The sequence below is a fragment of the Tiliqua scincoides genome, unplaced genomic scaffold, assembly GCF_035046505.1.
Source record: "Tiliqua scincoides isolate rTilSci1 unplaced genomic scaffold, rTilSci1.hap2 HAP2_SCAFFOLD_114, whole genome shotgun sequence".
Classification (NCBI taxonomy): Eukaryota; Metazoa; Chordata; class Lepidosauria; order Squamata; family Scincidae; genus Tiliqua; species Tiliqua scincoides.
The window spans coordinates 1-18,683 of NW_027101366.1; the positions used below are offsets into that span (position 1 = coordinate 1).

Consider the following 18,683-nt stretch of genomic DNA (forward strand, 5'->3'; position numbering starts at 1 on the left):
GAGGGCCAGAGGCTCATTGGAGAGTAGGGGCTCCCTGAGGGCCACATTGAGAGGCCTTGAGGGCCACAAGTGGCCCCAGGGCCGGGGTTTGGGCACCCCTGTTCTGTGCAATGGTTAAAGGTATAGGCACTCTGATCCCATTTGTATCTGGTAACCCTATTTTTAGGTAACCCTACTGGTAAACCTACTGGTAACTCTGTCCCTGTTAGTATCTGGTAACTGTACCCCAAAAGGGCAAGACTACCTAGACTTACCTATGCACTTTTTCTTTGAAGGAAGCCCCTGTACCCAGTGGAACTTGCTTCTGAGTAGACATGCATAGGATGCATTGTTACTGAGTTCATGTTAGAGGGTGAAATTTGAACCTGAGGTTTTTCGATGCATAGCTTTTTGCGCACTCCTATGCTTGTCTGTTCAGCGGTAAGGCCCACTCTGTTCATTGGAGTTTATGCGTCGGTGACGGCACAGGATTGCAGCCTTTGTCTTTTATAGCCAAAGCCTATGCAGGTATACAGTAATTGGATGTAAATCTCATTGTGTCCGTGGAGCTTGCTCTCTTAACAAATAGTGGCTTTTTCTAGTTAATCCTCTGAATTTCAGTGGGAGAGATCAGGGTGTGCGTTGGAAGGTAGCATGGAAAGTAACTCACTAATTCTTGGGTTGCTTTTGCTTAAAAGGGGATGGCCAAAAGAATATTAAGGGTTACCTTAAAAAAAAAAAAGTTTCCTAAGAAACAACACCCTTGTTGAACAAACAATGCAGTTATGCTTGTTTGATTTCCAGACATGTGCCCAAAAAAAGACTGGGAGTAGTCAGAGGAAAAATGATATGGAGATTAATTTTGAGTGCATTTTCTGAAATTGGGAGCAGGCTTTTGGCCTGGACAGCATTTGGTTGAATGTATGGCAATTCCATGTAATTGTGATGCTGTGATCAGAGGATCTTCTTGCAAGTGTGAGCTGGGGGAGGGGGTGCCAGATCCTGAATTTTTAAATGCCCTAAATTGCATTTTTTATTTATTTTCAAATTTTTTATACCAACCTTTTTCTAAGGAACTTGGGAGCGGTACATAGTTCCTTCTCTTTTTTCCTCACAACAACCCTGTGAGGTAGGTTAGGCTGGGAGATAGGTGACTGGTCCAGGGAGCTTCGTAGTTGAGTGGGAATTTGAACTTGGATCTTCCCAGTCTAAGAGCCCAATCCCATGCATGTCTACTCAGAAGTAAGTCCCATAAGAGTCAATGGGCCCTAATCCCAGGAAAGTGTGGATGGAATTAGGCTGTAAATCTAACTCTAGAAACAATGCACCATCCTGGCTCTCTGTATTATAATTTTATTTTAAAAGTCTTTTAATTAAATCCGTAGTGCACTTATTAAGATTTTATTTTATCTTTTTAAAAGTCAGTGTGAAGAGGGCTGCATTAGGGGGTCATCACAGACCAAAGGGTTCTTGTAAGCTGAATTGGCTTGTGTTCAAGGCGGTGACAAGCGGTTTCATGTTTGATCCACCAGACTTTAATTTGTTTAAAACCAGCTTGGAACACCTGCTCTGAAATCTTTGTCTTCCTTCATCTGAGCTTTTTGGCTGCAGAGACCTGTGTGGCCCTTTTAACTTAAGGACAGAAAGTCTTTCCATGAGTGACTTGTGTACTGTATTTTGCAGACTATAAATACATGTCTTCTGGGTCTATTCAGTTGCTCCTGTTATCGTGCGTGGGCCTGAATTGAAGGTCACCACAATAATTTTGGCTTATTGTTGCAAAGTGTTGGATGATGCACCAGTCAGGACAACTTTAATTTGGGGATGGAACCATTCCTCCCCCGAATCCCTTTGAGGCGTGTTTGTTTGCATTAGAACTTAAATGAAATGTTTTGCATTAGAACTTAAATGAAAGTCCTGTGGACATGATCCAACCAGAGCAAAATAATGTTAGATTCTTCTGATTTCAGTCAGAAGGCTTTTTAAGCATATACAGGTTGGGCACCCCTTATCCGGAATTCCAAAATATGGAGTATTCTGAAATATGGAACTTTTTTGAGCACCGATATGACTTTTTAAAAAAACTATAGGGGGTATAAGACTGTAAGGGGTATATGGAACATAAATTTTCTGTTTAGACTTGAGACTCATCCCCAAGATCTCTCATTATGTATATGCAAGTACAGGTCCAACCTTGTTATACACTGATTTGACTTAACACGAATGGCCACTGCAAATGAGAAGATATGTGCTGTTCCCTGGAGAAGGGGAATATGCATCTCTTTAAAATCACAGTTAAAAAAACTGCTTTTCTTACTGTTGCAGAGACAGTTGTGCAAGCAATCATGCCATTCTTCAGCTGAGCCAGGCAAGGCAAGGGGGTCTTTGCATTTCTAATTGCTGACTGCCACTCTACAATAGTAAGAAAAGCAGTTTTTAAACCACAGTTGTAAAGGGACACACTTTTTAACGCATTTTATGGTATCTGCAGAGAGACCCAGAATCAAAGTCTTGCAGATGTCGAGGCAGGACCTTATTCCATCAGGAGCAATGGAAGGGCAAGAAACTTGGAAGTGGGTCTTTAAATCTATTTTTCCACTGTTTTTTTTTTAATCCACTGACTTTTTTTTTATCTGCTAGGGGTTCTGGAACGGAACCCCAGTGGATGAGGGACGACCTGTATACCAAAATGCAGAAAAATCTGATATCCAAAATGCTTCTGGATCCAAGCACTGTGGATAAGCGATGCCCAACCTGTACTTAACCCTCCCCACTGAAATTGGTGGGTCATAAAAATGCTCAACTCTGGTTGGATGCACCCTGTGGGTAGAGGTGTCTGAAAACGGGGATGTTTACTCGGAAGTAAGCCCATTGTGTTAGGCTGCAATCCTGTCTTACTCACTGGAAACAAATGCCTCTATATGATTATATTAGGGTTGACAAGGTGTGACCTTTGAAGCACCACAACCTGTGGCATCGAGGATGTAGCAGGTTGGAGGTGAGATTGGAAAAATGAACAGTAAGAAATGAGTTAAACCTCCCTCTTCCCCCCCCCCCTCAATCTCCTGGGGCTGATTCTCTTATCCAGATTTTAGCACTCCAAAGTGTTTTATTATTGCAAGCAAGTTCTGGCTTTGTTGCATGGGCTTGTCACACATAGCTTTTCCCCTTGTGTTCTCCAGTCTCAGTCTTGACTGTTGAACCAACAGACTATAGTGGCATTTTAAAATCCAGTTGTCATCCTCTTTTGTTTTTTTGTACTGACATGCAGGTTCTTGCTGGGATACACAATGTACTCCTAATGTGAAGGTTCAGTTAATTTATTTCCAAAGAGAAAAATAAATGTATTTTTAAGCTCAGGAAGGCAAGATTTGAATAGCATGTAGGCTGGCAAATGTCAGGAGGGGTGTGGATTCCAAATGGGGATACTGTGGAAGAATTTTTGCTAAGCGTGCCCTCTGATATAATTTCAAACTTTGCATGCGCCCTTGGAAGGAAATCCCCAAGAGTGTCTCCTAACATTAGAAATGGCCTGGCCCCACATCAGTTGCACTGCCAAGGTCTGTGGGTGGAACCCCTGGATCTTAATGCGGGACACTTCTGAGAGTTTCCGGCTAGAAAGATTCAGGCAATGACAGATGTGACCTCCCCTCCAGATGCGTTGGCACTATTTTTAACCGTCCCCTTAACACCACCCTCGCCTAAACACTGGGAGGGGAAAATACGAGTTCTTCCCTCTTTGGTCGGCAGCAGCTTTTTCCATGTCAGAGACACAGAGCTACAGAAAAAGTTGCTGGAAGCAGGCGAATTAAAATACTTTGGGGCCGAAGCCATGAAGTTATTTTCTCCGTGACCTACTTAAAAAAAGTTCTTGCGTGGTCTTCTGAACCGTCCTTTTCCCTTCGGCATGGTTGGGGACAGGATATCGGGCTGGATGGACTGTGAATTGGATCCTGTATGTCCTTTTCGTCCTTTGTCTTTTTAAATATATACATATAAAACTTTTTGGAACTTTCCGGACCGAGTCGTCTCTCTTGGAAGTCCTGAGTATTGCAGATGATTCTGGGAAGTGTTTGAGTTCATTTGAGGCTTGCCTGCTGAAAGTGCTTTACAACATGCCTAGTGCTGTTGGGGTTTTTTGGGGTTTTTTGGGTGGGTACTGCGTCTTTCGAAGGGCTGCTAGTAGCCCTCCAAGGAGTCCTGATGTTCACTGAATGCCCTTGTCGTTAAGAGTTGCTCTCCCTGATCTGAACCTGTGTGCTCACTCAAGTGACCGCCAGAGGCTCTACTCACCTCTGTAGTCCGCGAAGGGTGTCTGCACAAGGCCAGGTGTTGGCAGTGATGCTGTCAAGTTGGTGGGGCAGCATCCTTTTCGACGGAGTTGGCCGGGCTCCCCTGTTGTGAAGATTCATGCAGCTGCTGTTATGGAGAGCGTTTGGGACAATTCAAAGCATTGCTTGGTCTCCTCTGCTTTTCTGCTTCTTGTGGCTTCATTTTTTAATCAGAATGTTTATTGCTAAATACAACACCCTTGATGCACATTGTATTGGCAACCTTCAGTCTCGAAAGACTATGGTATCGCGCTCTGAAAGGTGGTTCTGGCACAGCGTCTAGTGTGACTGAAAAGGCCAATCCGGGAGTGACAATCCCTTCCACACCGGGAGCAAGTGCAGTCTGTCCCTGGTCTGTCTCCCTGGCTATGGGCCTTCCTTCTTTGCCTCAGTCTGTTGGCCAAGTGTCTCTTCAAACTGGGAAAGGCCATGCTGCACAGCCTGCCTCCAAGTGGGCCGCTCAGAGGCCAGGGTTTCCCACCTGTTGAGGTCCGCTCCTAAGGCCTTCAGATCCCTCTTGCAGATGTCCTTGTATCGCAGCTGTGGTCTACCTGTAGGGCACTTTCCTTGCACGAGTTCTCCATAGAGGAGATCCTTTGGGATCCGCTTACAATCAAAAAGTAGCCACAGGAAGGCAAACCTGTGGGAAACTTCATGGAGGCAGGGGTTATAGATTGGCTATGTTGTGTTTTCACGGCTTGTTTTTTTTATGTCATTTGTTAGTTCCTGGATCTCTGTGGGATAGAAAGGTGGGCTATAAATGTTTGACACAAATAAAACGCAACTGGGGTAGAGCTAGAGGAAAAGAACTAGACAGCTGCCAATATGAAATAGAGATTTTTGTGCTTTGGAAAGCAGTAATTGCTGTTTCTGCTGACGGTTAGCCTGGAGGATGGAAAAATCCATGTGTCTCTCTTTGGTTTGTCTCTTAAAACATCCAGAGCTCCACGGGCTCTCTGTATGCCATGTACTGTGTACTTCCATAGGGCCCAAGTTACGTGTACGCTGGGACCACTCACACAAAGCTGGTCTCCGCATCCAGTACAAGCAGGCAAGCTCAGGGGAGTTGACCTTGCAAGGCATCTTTGAACCTGAGGCACATCACGAGCGTGGAAATACATTTTCAAATGAACAGCGTAGCGGACGGTGACGTCATCACTTTTCTTTCTCTCTCTTGCAGCTCGTGGGGGAGGAAAAACGTGTCGGGACCCGGACCATCCTCATCGGCAGCCGCTCGGTTTCCGAAGTAGAGGCTTACGTCCCGCAGAAATTCTGCTCTAACAGAATCGTCTCCTCCAAGGTACGTTTGAGTCGCAGAACGCACAGTATCAAGCCATGGATGAATGAGTTGGTTGGCCTGCTGTCTGTCAAACTGTGCTCCTGAGACCCTGGAGAGATGGAGGGGGATTCTCGGAACTTTATCGAGAACGTATCAGTTCTGTGCCGGTAACTGCAGTCATAAGAACATAAGAACAGCCCCACTGGATCAGGCCATAGGCCCATCTAGTCCAGCTTCCTGTATCTCACAGCAGCCCGCCAAATGCCCCAGGGAGCACACCAGATAACAAGAGACCTGCAAGGCTTCCTGGGAATTGTAGTTAAGAACATAAGAACAGCCCCACTGGATCAGGCCATAGGCCCATCTAGTCCAGCTTCCTGTATCTCACAGCGGCCCACCAAATGCCCCAGGGAGCACACCAGATCACAAGAGACCTCATCCTGGTGCCCTCCCTTGCATCTGGCATTCTGACATAACCCATTTCTAAAATCAGGAGGTTGCGCATACACCTCATGGCTTGTACCCTGTAATGGATTTTTCCTCCAGAAACTTGTCCAATCCCCTTTTAAAGGTGTCCAGGCCAGATGCCATCACCACATCCTGTGGCAAGGAGTTCCACAGACCCACCACACGCTGTGTAAAGAAATATTTTCTCTTGTCTGTTCTAACTCCCAACACTCAATTTTAGTGGATGTCCCCTGGTTCTGGTGTTGTGTGAGAGTGTAAAGAGCATCTCTCTATCCACTCTGTCCATACTTCCCAGAAAGATGGCTTCACTTTGCCACTGACGTGTTTTCATCCCGTGATTAGAGGTGGGACGACGGTGATAACAGAATAAAAACACACAACATCACTTTTTGCACATTTCATTTTTGTAAACTAGCAAGCCAACTCCAAAATCTGCAAAAAAATTAAAATGTTTGCTTTTGTTTTTATTTATTATATTTATTATGTGGTATTTATTATTTAATGGAGATATGCACAGGTAATGACTGTGGCTGCATCTGTTGACATTATACTACCTATATTCCCTACCTAGTACATGTTTAAAGCGATTGTAGTTTATAATTGTAATGTAAATTTTGAATAAAAACACATAACACCGCTTTTGGCACTTCTAACTTTGGAAAACACTGAAATGCGTGAAAAAATGAAACCGTTTTCTCCCACCTCTACCCATGATTCAGCTGCAGTAGAGTTTTGCGTGTGTCCTGAGACATGCAGTTCCAGTTGAATGGGGGAATTGTGAGGTCCAACAGGCATGCGTGAAGGTGCGCCCTTAAAGGTGCACTGGAGTGGCACAGAGAGTATTGTGGAAGAGGCTCCCCCCGCAGGGAGGGATTTGAGGAACAGGCACCCTTTCATACGGCAGTCAGTGCCAAATGCGTTTGAGGAGAAATGTAGCAGCCCAGGGAAGTAACTAAGAGCAGTGTCTGTGTAAATAGAGAGGCAGTTCCCAGGTGCCGCCCCACCACCTTTTGAGAGTCTCGGGTTTAGAGGCCCGTCCCATAACAGACTGCTTTGCCTGGTCATGTCAGGTTGCAGGCTGGTTGCCTCCCGTGAGAGAAACCCAGGTGGAGGAATCCATACCATGATTAATAGATCTTCTGCCTCCTGTGACTCTATTTTCAACTTGGAGGCCGCTCTGTTGCCCATTTAATGACAGGGTTCTCTTGAAAACTGGGTATTCCCTTTAAAAAAATCCTTTCTACTGGTTAGTTTGATAGTGTTCTTGAGTCAAAGTTAGTTTCTTAGGATACCTGTCGTATCGTTGATTAAACGTGGCATTTAACTGGTTTGGAGGTAGGTTTAGGATACAGGCCCTTTGCTGAAGCCGTGCAGGTTGGGTCAGGGCCCAGATGGGAGGCCACCGGGGAAGCGATAAAAGCTTTGCTGGCAAACGTCATAGGAACACATGCAGTTTTAGTATTGCCTGAAGCCCTGGATGAAACCTCCCAATGTCCCTATTCATGTTTCTCTTTTCAGTGCCACGAACAACCAGTCTGACAATGATGCTGATTTGACATATATATAGATTGGCTCTTGGTATGCACAGGGGATCTGTTCCCGGACCCCTCACGAATACCAAAACCCGCGGATAATTGAATCGGCAGGTGGGGCCATCAGAGGACCTCTGGAAGTGCCTTCTGGTCATGTCTGGTGGCACACTGAGGTTGCACACAACCTCCCTGCACAGCCTCCAAGCGTATCACTGGAAGGCCTTTCAGTGATGCCCTCTAGATACGGGTTGGGACCTGCGGTAAATTTATGGGTCCCAAAGCCATGGGTAAAGAGGGCCCACCTCCTTTCCTGTTCAGTAGGTTTCATACATGAAATATTGGTCGCTTGTGTTAAATAAAGTAGCTCAAGTTCAAGTGCAATCTAGTGTCTTTGTTGGCCGGTGTGAGGATACGTAGAATGCCAGGTTCAGGAGAGTGGCAATGAGATGCAAGCACCTTTTTGTCTTGTCTGCTCCCTGAGGTATCTGGTGGGTTGCTGTGAGATACAGGAAGTTGGACTAGATGTGTCTTGGGCCTGATCCAGCAGGGCTCTTCTGATGTTCTTACCTATATCCAAGTCCTATTTCAGAATCTCGGTGACATTTCCAGATTGCCTGCAACTATAAATGCACACCTGCACTACAAAAACATAACCATTGTGACTTATCTTCTGGCACACACTATCTGTCTGTGCTGATATGTTTTAATCATGTGCTTTGAATAGCTGGCTGACAGTGTAATTTTGCAGCAAAGCTTCACCTTTCATAGGCATGCAAAACAATGCCCCCCCCTCCCTCCGAAAATGAAAGAGGCGACCGCCAAACAGCTGCATAGGCTGTTCCTCTGGACTCTTTTATCCTGTTTGCTGCTGTGGTGACTGGGAAGTCCTGGTCTCATTGTGTTGGGTGATGAATGCAGAACAAAAGGCAATAGTTTCCAGGGCAGAAAGCTGGAGAAGTGGGTGGCTGCTGTAAAACAAGCAAGGGGCAATCCCACCAGACCAGGCATCATCTGATAATGGGCGCAATGGGTTCTGTACGCCCAGTGCCATGCTTTGTTACCTGTGCCCAGAAAAGGTCAGATTTGCTTCATCTAATAGTTCTCTGCTCTAGTTTGCCTCCAGCTTAGATTACCGTAACATGCTGTAGGCAAGGTTGCCCTTGAAACGCCCTCGGAAACTTCAGCAGGTGCAAAATGCGGTGGCTAAGTCCACGCTTGAGAAGCTTGCGACTCCCATTTTGTTTGCATGCTGGCTTTCTAGTTATTTGCAGTGTGCTGTATTTAAATGGTTTAGAGCCTGGATACTTGGGAGGATTGCTTTCTCTAACACCTGGGCATCGCTTTGCCCTGATGGTCGTGCATCATCTGAGACCCTGCTCTGGGCTGGTGGCATTTACACAGGGCTTTAAACTACTGTTTAGGACAGGGGTCTCCAAACCCCGGCCTCGGGGCCAGATGCAGCACACGTTGTGACTCTCTCCGGCCCGCAGCCAGCCTCTGATCCCTTGAGCTCCTCTGACCCAGTTGACCAAACACAACCAGAGTTGTGCTTGTGGGGTGAGGGGAAGGGGGTCCATTTAAGTGTGTGCTTTATTTCTTGGGATGTGTTCATGCTTGGAGAAGTCCTGGACATACGAGTCCATTCATTCATTCATCTAAGTTCCATCTTTAATGTGTTTATTTAAATTTTATATTTAATTTTTTTCCCCGGCCCTCGACACTGTGCCAGATATTTGATGCGGCCCTTTAGCCAAAAAGTTTAGAGACCCCTGGTTTACGGTATTTGGATGCAGTTTTTCGAAAGCAATAGTTCCCAAAGTGACTTTAGTGCTGCTTGATTTCTTCTAAGGTGTGTGTGTGCATAATGACTTCTGCTTTATGTGTTGTGGTACTTTGCATTGCTTGATGCAATTTGATATTATTTTGAGGATTTTTAAAATGAGTTCTTGTTATGTACCTGGGCCTGGGTTTCCTCAGCTGTAGCCCCGACATTCTAGCTGCTCCATTATTATTGTTGCTAGAATGTGTGCTGGTGGTGGTCATCATATTGAGTGTGGACAGGAAGTGCTTGCAGGATGATCTTGTGCAAGCCACTAATTCCTCCAGCTTGCCTTATGTTCTTAATAGGATGAGGGGGGAAGCCACTTACACCACCCTGAGTTTCTTGAAGGAAGGGCATAAATATACATAAGTACAGTGGGCCATCCTTATCTGCAGGGTGTTTAGTTCTCAAAACACCTTCAGATAACAAATTCCATGGATGCTGCAGTTCAGAATCCAATGTGCTGCAATGACTTACTGGAGGAGGCCACTCCCAGGATGGCCTCTGGGCCCACAACGCACTCCATTGGCCTCCACAGGCCTCAGAATGCCTCGTGGAGGCCTCTGGAATTGACTTTCGGTGGGTGTCTGAAAAGGGGAAGTTGCTTCCAGAAGCCTCAGAGGCATTCTAAGGTCAGAGGAGGCCAATGGTGTACATTGCAAGCCCGACACACTCAGGGAGCAGCCTCTGGAAGCTCCCATTAAGTCATTGTGATGTGACAGAGGCATCGCTGATTAATGGATGGTTAAATCCCTGGATATGGGACCTGGGGATGCAGAGGGTCCACTTTAAATAACTGCCCCTATTTCCCTACTACTGAACAGGTTCCGGGGCACACGAGTCAATTTCTTAATCCTCTGCTTCTATCAGATTGCAATCCTGCTATTACTCTCAGTGTGGTCACGATTCTGTTGGCCGAATTGACGTCCGGAAAAGGATGGTAATCTATGGCAATCCTTTTCTATCAGGTCTATGACACCTTATACTGGAGACTAAAGTGGGAATGTATGTCTTAAATTGGAATAAGTTCTTTGAAAGGGAGTTACAGTAAGCAGAGTGAGAGATTTTATGATGTATGTTTATGGTTTATACTTTTACTTCTTATGAATATATTTACTATTTACTTTCAGCTCTAACCCAGCTTTGGGATACAAAGTGTAGCTCTAGCCTATTTTAACCTATTTGACATGTTTCTATTTTTCATTTTATCCCATTTTAGGATATAAGCTTAATTTTAATCCAGTGGTTCTTACGCATCGGGACCCACTTTTTAGAATGAAAATCTGTGGGGACCCACTGGAAGTGATGTCATGACTGGAAATGACATCATCAAGCAGGAAAATTTTTAACAATCCTAGGCTGAAATCCTACCCAAGATTAAGTCCCATTGACTATCATTGTTAAAAGAATATACATAGTAGCTTGTTAAAAGTACAGGTCTGTAACATTTCCCCAAATACAGTCACGCACCATGGGAGCATCATCTAATATATTGAAAATAAAGGATTGAAATTAATGGGAACCCACCTGAAATTGACTTACGACCCACCTAGTGGGTCCCGACCCACAGTTTGAGAAACACTGTTTTCATCTATTTGGAGTTCATTTCGCTGACTGTGTTGTGCAGCACTTATATTCTTTGCTGTTCTGAAACCGTAATAAAGATTTTGATTTGAAATAATTGCCAGCTGTGCATAAGAACTTATTTCAGACCTTGTCATGCTTTATAGCCAACTGGAAGGGTTCAGTATTCTGACACCCTTGCACACAGCTCATGTGCAGCAGATGGTACGTGTTCCCAATTTTTTCCCCAGGTTTTAAACATCTCCAGGACTTTGCTCTAGGCCAGGGGTCTCTAAACTTTTCGGCCGAAGGGCCACATCAAATATCTGGCATGGTGTCAAGGGCCGGAAAAAAAAATTAAATATAAAATTTAAATAAATACATTAGAGATGGAACTTAGATGAATGAATGGAATGAATGAATGAGCTCAAATGTCCAGGATTTCTCCAAGCACCAATACAGCCCAAGAAATAAAGCACACACACTTAAATGAACCCCCATTCCCCCACCCCACAAGCACAAATCTGGTGGTGTTTAGTCAGCTGGGCCAGAGGCTCTCAGGGGATCAGAGGCTGGCCGTGGGCCAGATCGAGGCTCTCCGCAGGCCGCATATGGCCCCCAGGCCGGGGTTTGGAGACCCCGCTCTAGGCATTTGTAAAAAGTTGGCCTGAAACTTACAGGTCATATTTACAGGGATAGGAAAATACAAAGGTAGACTTTGATATGGGTTTCAGAATGGGGGATTAAAAGCAGAGCAAGCTCTGCACAGAGCCAAATAATCAGTGCCATCTCTCGTGAAATTACAACCAACTGTGTGTTTTGTCCCCATTTATTAACTCGCCTCTTAACTTTAAAAGCTATCCTTTTTCAGAAAAGTGAGTTTTAAGGCATGTATTGTCTGCGTTTTGTCTCCATCCTGACCTCAGCCGACAGATCTTTTGCTTCTGGTATCATTGTGAAGACAACTTCATTGTATTCACGACTCTGCCTGCCTCTTTCTCTTCTCTCCTGCAGTACACGGTCTGGAATTTTCTCCCAAAGAATCTCTTTGAACAATTCCGAAGAATTGCCAACTTCTACTTCCTTATCATCTTCCTTGTACAGGTAAGGCGGCTTTTAAAAAATGAAAGACGGCGGTATTTTTCCTCTTGCAGCGAGGCATTGAAAATCTGCTGAGCCGCCTCGCTAGACCGATGTTAGATGGTGATCCACCATCCAGTGCGTTGAAAATGTGCATTTTCAAAATGCAGCACTTTGAACCTTGGACAGGTACATGATTGGTGGATGGTAGCGTGCGTTAGACTTGAGAAGCTCAATGCTCTCTCATTGCGGTTGCTTTTTCTCTTTAATTTCAACCTAAAATGAAACACTTAGGTGTCACCGCAATGCAACCGGGGCCCCCACACCTGTGGAGGTAGCTTTCTGTGCTCATATCTAGCTGGAAGGGGACACACAACCCGTGCATGTTCACCTCCTGATTCAGGAGTCAGGGTGGCCCGTGTCAATGATGACCACAAGGATTATTACTTTGCTTTTATTAATATAGCTCTGTCTATGGACGTTGCATTTTACATAGCATGAAAAGGCAGTTTCCTTTCTCGGAATATATAGAAAATTTTGCCTCCTGCCGTCGGAGTGACCTGCAAGTGCAAGAACTTGGTTGAAGGGCAGCACATAAATAATTTGCCTTCTGGAAAGTCCAAAATGCACAATCTCCTTAAGCAAACTGTGAAAAGTCATGTTGTACCATGCGCTCTTTTTCTCTTTCTTTTTAGCCCTGGCTAGCACTGAAAGGGCAGTCACATTTTATAGATTAATGAGCCCTTTGGCACAGTGTCGCAAAAATGCCACACCTGGGCCAGGCGCTGGTAGAAGCTGGCAAAGAGTCAGCACTGACACTGTGTTAATGTGATTTCACTCACGCTCTCACTCACTGCGGGAGGGGGGGGAAGAGAGAATTTGTCTGCCTCTTGCAAAAAGAGTCTTATAACACCTTCTGAAGGCCCATTTATTTATTGTGGCATATTATGAGACAGCAGCTGTTACCCTGTACATGCCCAATCTTGTCTGATCTCGGAAGCTAAGCAGGGTCAGGTCTGGTTAGTACTTGGATGGGAGACCGCCTGGGAATACCAGGTGCTGTAGGCTTATACCATGATCTCAGAAGCTAAGCAGGGTCAGGCCTGGTCAGTACTTGGATGGGAGACCGCCTGGGAATACCAGGTGCTGTAGGCTTATACCATGATCTCGGAAGCTAAGCAGGGTCAGGCCTGGTCAGTACTTGGATGGGAGACCGCCTGGGAATACCGGGGGCTGTAGGCTTATACCATATTCTTTCGAGACTGAAGGTTGCCAGCCATGCAGTTATGACTCAGACACTTCTTGGTAATCGCCAGTAGAGAGCATTGTCTTCAGTTGCCAGTGCTGATGATAGAAAGTTTCCCCCAAGGCCATGGGTCTGTCTAGTTCAGTTTTGCCTGCTCTGACCGGGAGGGTCTCTTCAGGGTTTTGGGCTTGGGGGGAGAGGGGTCCTCATCTTTGGGTAGAGATGCTTCCGTGGGTTGAACCTGGCACCTTCTGCATGCAAAGGAGGAGCCCTGCCACTGAGCAACAGCCCCTACCCTGGCATCCAACTTTGTGCATCAGCTGAAGTGGTACAGCCTGTGAAAGCTAAAAGCCAAATGATTGTTGTGGTGTGAAGGTGCCACAGGACTCTTTGTTGTGTGGGCTTGCTTGTAATAGCACAGGTCTCTGCTCTGCAGTGTGTACATCTTTGGGTGCTTGTTGTCCAGATATGTCCCCAGGCTATTCTGGGGCTTGCCACCCCCTTCCAGTATGCGATTGCCCAATCCCCCCCCCACCCCCGGTCTTTGTCATCTTGCAACAGCTCCATGAGTTCTCAGTCCCCTGGAATGTGTGTATTCTGGTGGATGGATTCCTCAGAGAATTTGTTGACCTGGTGATATTTTTTCCACCTGCAGGGAGAGGACAAAATATTGTGAGAAATGTGGGGACGGGCCACGGATCTCCATCTGCTGTGCAATCTTACCCCATCTTTAGGATTTGTAGCAATAGAGCTGGAGGAAAGAATCGCTCCTTTCCAAGTTGCTGGAGGCTTACTGGAACCTCTGGCTTCCTAGATACTTTCAGACAACGCATTATCTTCTGGTTGCTTGGAGGGATCCTCTCACAAACTCTTGGTGTCCCTAAAGCAGAAGGATCAAGATCTGGAAAACCCCTTTACCACATGCGAGTGGAGCTCTTTGCATCATTTTATTTACTGTGTTTTTATCCCACTTTTCTCCCCATATGGGACCCTTATCCTGCTTGGGGTGGCTCATGCATCCTCCACACATGGTGGTTTGGGTCCAGTGCTCCTCTGGGGGTGTCAAATGAGCCGTTGTCTCACTAATTTTCAGGATGGTGTAGTGGTTCTGGAATTGGACTTAGACCTGGAAGACCCAGGTTCAAATCCCGCTTCAGCCATGAAGCTTCCTGGGTGATTGTGGGCCAGTCACTCTCTCTCTCTCTCTCTCTCTCTCTCTCTCTCTCTCTCTCAGCCTTGCCTACCTCACAGAGGTTATGAGGACCAAAAGGAGGGGAAGAACCATGTATACCACCTTGAGGTTTCGGGAGGAAGGGTGGTATAAAAAAAATCTGAAAAAATTAATAAAATACTCCAAATTTAGGTTACCTGTTTCTCTCTCTCTCTCTCTCTCTCTCCCCTTCTGTAGGTGATAGTAGACACACCAACTAGCCCTGTCACCAGTGGACTTCCTCTTTTCTTTGTAATTGCTATTACAGCAATTAAACAGGTATTTTTCTTCTTTTTTTGTTCCCTTTCGCCCCTCCCCTTTAAAAGAAAAAGGCCCCTTAGAGTTCCTCTAAGGCTGGAGGAGCAAATCTCCCTTCTCCCTCCCTTTCAGTTCAGTTTCAGCAACCTTTAATGGCATAGCCCCTTTCAGTTCCTCCAATTCCCCCCCCCCCCCCCGTACTGATGTCCTGATTTATGACTCCAGGGTTATGAAGACTGGCTGCGACACAAGGCCGACAAGGAAGTGAACAAGAGTCCAGTTATTCTGATCGAAAATGCAAAGCGTGTGGAGAAAGAATCGGAAAGGATCCGGGTAAGGGGGAAGAGGGAAATGTTCCTTCTTTGGCTTTCCTGGAAGATGGAGAGCTATTGGCTGGCTCAGGCTCGTAATCTGGACACCTGGGTTCATGTAGGGCCTTAAGGCCTACCTGAAGAATGGTTACCTGTGACCTTCACTCCTTCCTGGCAGCCCTCCCTTGTGTTCCCTTGCCATCTAAGGCAGTGTTTCTCAAACTGTCAGGACCCCCTAGGTGGGTCGCGAGCCAATTTCTGGTGGGTTTCCCCGTCCGTTTCAATATTTTATTTTTAATAGACTTGATGCTACCGTGGTATGTGACTGCATCTGGGGAAATGTTACAGATCTGTACTCATAACAGGCTACTATGTATATGTACTTAACAGTGATGGCCAATTGGGCTTACTCATGGGTAAGTGTGAATAAGATTGCAGCCTTGGATTGTTAACAATTTTCCTGCTTGATTATGTCACTTCCGGCCATGACGTCACTTCTGATGGGTCCCGACAGATTGTCATTCTAAAAAGCGGGTTCCAGTGTGAAAAAGTTTGAGAACTAATGATATAAGGCATGGTGGGTATGTGTAAGAGAGAGGTCCTTCTTGGCACTGGCATCTAAACTTTGGGGTTAGTGGCCTCAAGGTAGACCTGGCCTTCTTCTGCCCATTGTCAGAAGGACAGTAAAGGCTGTATGTCCAGGAAAATTGTACAGATCTTTTCTTAAGCCCCCTCGGTGAAATGTCTGTCCTGTTCTGTGCATGTGGGTGACGCTGTTCATTTTATGAGTGTCGCAGGTTTTCAAACTGCCTTGAATGAACTTACCGGCAGAAAGGTGGAGGTGTGGATTTACAGGCTTGACTAAACCCAACACGTTTTTGCTTTTAAAGGTTGGAGATATCGTAGAAGTGCGAGCGGATGAAACCTTTCCCTGTGACTTGATATTCCTGGCCTCCAGCAATAAGGACGGGAACTGTAATGTCACAACAGCCAGTCTGGATGGAGAATCAAATGTCAAGGTAATGGAATGGCTAAGCAGCAGGTGCTGACCTGGAGCCCCTTATCTCTCCAAAGATAGAGACTGAGGCCTTGCCAAAGGCCTGACTGAGGCCTTGCCAAAGTAGTTGAGGCTCTCTGTTGAGGCTGTGTGCAAAGTCTATCACTGACTGACTGACTGACTGACTGACTGACTGACTGAATTTGCAAGTGTGTCTGGCACTTTTTGTGTTTTACAAGAGCAAAATGCAACAAGCTGCAGTCAGACAGGAACACGTGAAAACCTTGAGTGAGTTTTTTTTATTAGTCTCCTGCTCAGTAGCTATTTTAGCTGTGCAGGACCTCTGTGCTTTACCCCAAAGTTGGGAAATGCCGCCGTCTCCAGAACGCCATTAATCATCTCCTACCCGCGCCGCAATAGAGCTGTTTCTCATCCAGCTTGCAATGAGTAAAATTTAGCCATAATGAGCTCGGGAAGCATTCAGGCAGAGTTTTGTTTATGAAGACGGATTGCAGCCCGTATCGCGCTGACAGAAGTGATTTACAGCTCCCCAGTAGCTTCTGGAAACACAACCTTTTCATAATGGTGAATTTGGATTCTTTGGTTAGTTTTCTAATTAATTAGGAGGGGAAAAATCCAACAGGAAGGCCCCAAAATCTGAGAATAGCGCCTTGCTCTGCCAATGGCTGAGTCTCTCTCACCTCATTTATCTTCAAGGGATCTCGAGTCAGCTGTTTTGGTGTTGAAACACATGCAGCTTTTTGTGAAATGGGAAGAAGCTTCCTGTCCTAGCAGGTCATCTGGGGGACAAAAACAGTGCTGCAGCTAGGATATCTGGCATCTGGGGCTGTGGCATCGGACAGAACTCCCCAGATGTGCCGAACCCCATAAGTAATTGCTGTGACGTGATGACATCACTGCCAATCACTTCTGGGTTTATGGCGAGCTCAGAGTTGTTGTGCGTCAGGATCCACCGTTAGGGAGTGCGGGATGGCACCCCTGGAGGTGTGGTGCCCAGGGCAATGTACCCCCTGCCCCTCTTAGCTACATACACCATTGTGAAGCTGTCAGAAATGCTTTGTTTCCTTGACTTTGCTGCAGGTGGGTGGCCCCTGTGAATAAGTGGCAGGGGTCACCATGGAGAGAACCCTGTTCCAAATACCAGCCTGTCGTACTTCTGACAACTTCTGATCCAACCAATAGTCCAGGGCTCCCTCTTGCTTTTGGAGACTCTCCTGAGCCAGTCATGGGTTCAATCTCCACCACTCACCTCCTCCCCCCGTTCCCTCTGCTGCACACCCCTGCAAGGTTCAGACTGTCTCCTGGGTTCCCCAGGTTCTTCCAAACAAGCACTTGCGTATTCTGGATGCTGCACAGGTGGTTAAAACATCCCACTGGGCAAAACTGTCTCTGAATCCTCCAAAGGGACAGTTGCTTACCCGTTTCCCTTTGCTGTTTTCCGTTCAGACTTATTACACTGTACAGGACACAGCCAACCTCCGTACATGTGACGCCATCAGTCGCCTTACTGCCACCATTGAATGTGAACAGCCCCAACCGGACCTCTACAAGTAAGTCTTGGGAACAGTTTGCCTTTCTCTTGCCAGTTCGTTGGGGGGGGGGGTCTGTCAGCCATCTGGGCACCTGACCCCACCACTAGCAAAACGTGGATGACTTGGTTCTCCTCCCTATTAGACCTAAGCTTAAGCGTGTGTCACTGACACAATTAACCTCTGCTCCATTCCCCTTCCTTTCTCTTTTGGTGTTCCTTAGGTTGGTGTCAAGACTGTAGGCTCCTCAGGGCAGGGTCCTGTCCTCTTGCTTTGCGCTGTGTACCTTGCTGGTGCTATATAAATCATAAAAGGATTTCTTTTAACTCCTCACCCTGGAAGATCAGGGGATTGTGGGGCTCTCTCTGGCTGGAATTATCCTCTCTTCATTGAGGAACTGATCCTGGAGGTTTTTGATCTCTGAATAGAAGATTTGGCTATATGTAGCTGTGTTCTGAAGTGGATCCTGGCTCGGTTAATCATGGGCTGGTTTGGAATAGTTTCATCCTTCCTGGCCCAGCTGCCAAGTAAGCAGCAACTACCAACTCTTCATGGGTTGCAGGGTTTAAAAGGACCCTAACGAAGACCTGTTTGCAGCTGTTCATGCCGGGTTCTACTACTATCTTTTTTTTGTTTGCTCTCTCCTGAACATGTCACCACTTTACATTTTATATTATAAGCCTGAAAGCAGGGCCTGTGTTTGCACATCCTGTGTTGTGTCCAACCATTTTCATGCACCTAAGCTGACCTGTTTAGCTAGTAAAATGCAGTCGGAAGATGGAAGGCTGGCTCCTATTTGTATGAGAGCCAGGGTGGTGTAGTGGTTTGGGAGATGGACTTAGACCTGGAAGATCCAGGTTCAAATCCCCCCTCAGCCACAAAGCTTCCTGGGTGACCTTGGGGCCAGTCACTTTCTCTCAGCATCTCCTACCTCACAGGGTTGTTGTGAGGACAAAAGGAGGGGAGCAGCTGTGTACACTGTCCTGAGCTGCCTGGAGAAAGGGCGGTCTAAAAATGTGAAAAATAAATAAAATGTTGGATTTGGTTGCCACAAGTA

General features: G+C 46.2%; 1 protein-coding gene and 1 pseudogene across 3 annotated transcripts in view; both read left to right on the top strand.

Annotated features, from left to right (window-relative positions):
- Positions 1–3,733: 3,733 nt before the first annotated feature.
- LOC136635868 (phospholipid-transporting ATPase IG-like) overlaps positions 3,734–18,683 on the top strand; it is a 59,609-nt gene continuing 44,659 nt past the window's right edge. For all 3 annotated transcript variants that reach the window (XM_066610975.1, XM_066610977.1, XM_066610978.1), the window contains exons 1-7: positions 3,734–3,934; positions 5,491–5,610; positions 11,989–12,078; positions 14,709–14,789; positions 14,994–15,101; positions 15,970–16,098; positions 17,544–17,647. In XM_066610975.1, coding sequence (XP_066467072.1) covers positions 3,887–3,934; positions 5,491–5,610; positions 11,989–12,078; positions 14,709–14,789; positions 14,994–15,101; positions 15,970–16,098; positions 17,544–17,647 — 680 coding nt within the window. In that variant the 5' untranslated portion in view covers positions 3,734–3,886. The remainder of the gene's footprint in view (positions 3,935–5,490; positions 5,611–11,988; positions 12,079–14,708; positions 14,790–14,993; positions 15,102–15,969; positions 16,099–17,543; positions 17,648–18,683) is intronic.
- LOC136635871 (5S ribosomal RNA) lies at positions 13,006–13,122 on the top strand (annotated as a pseudogene).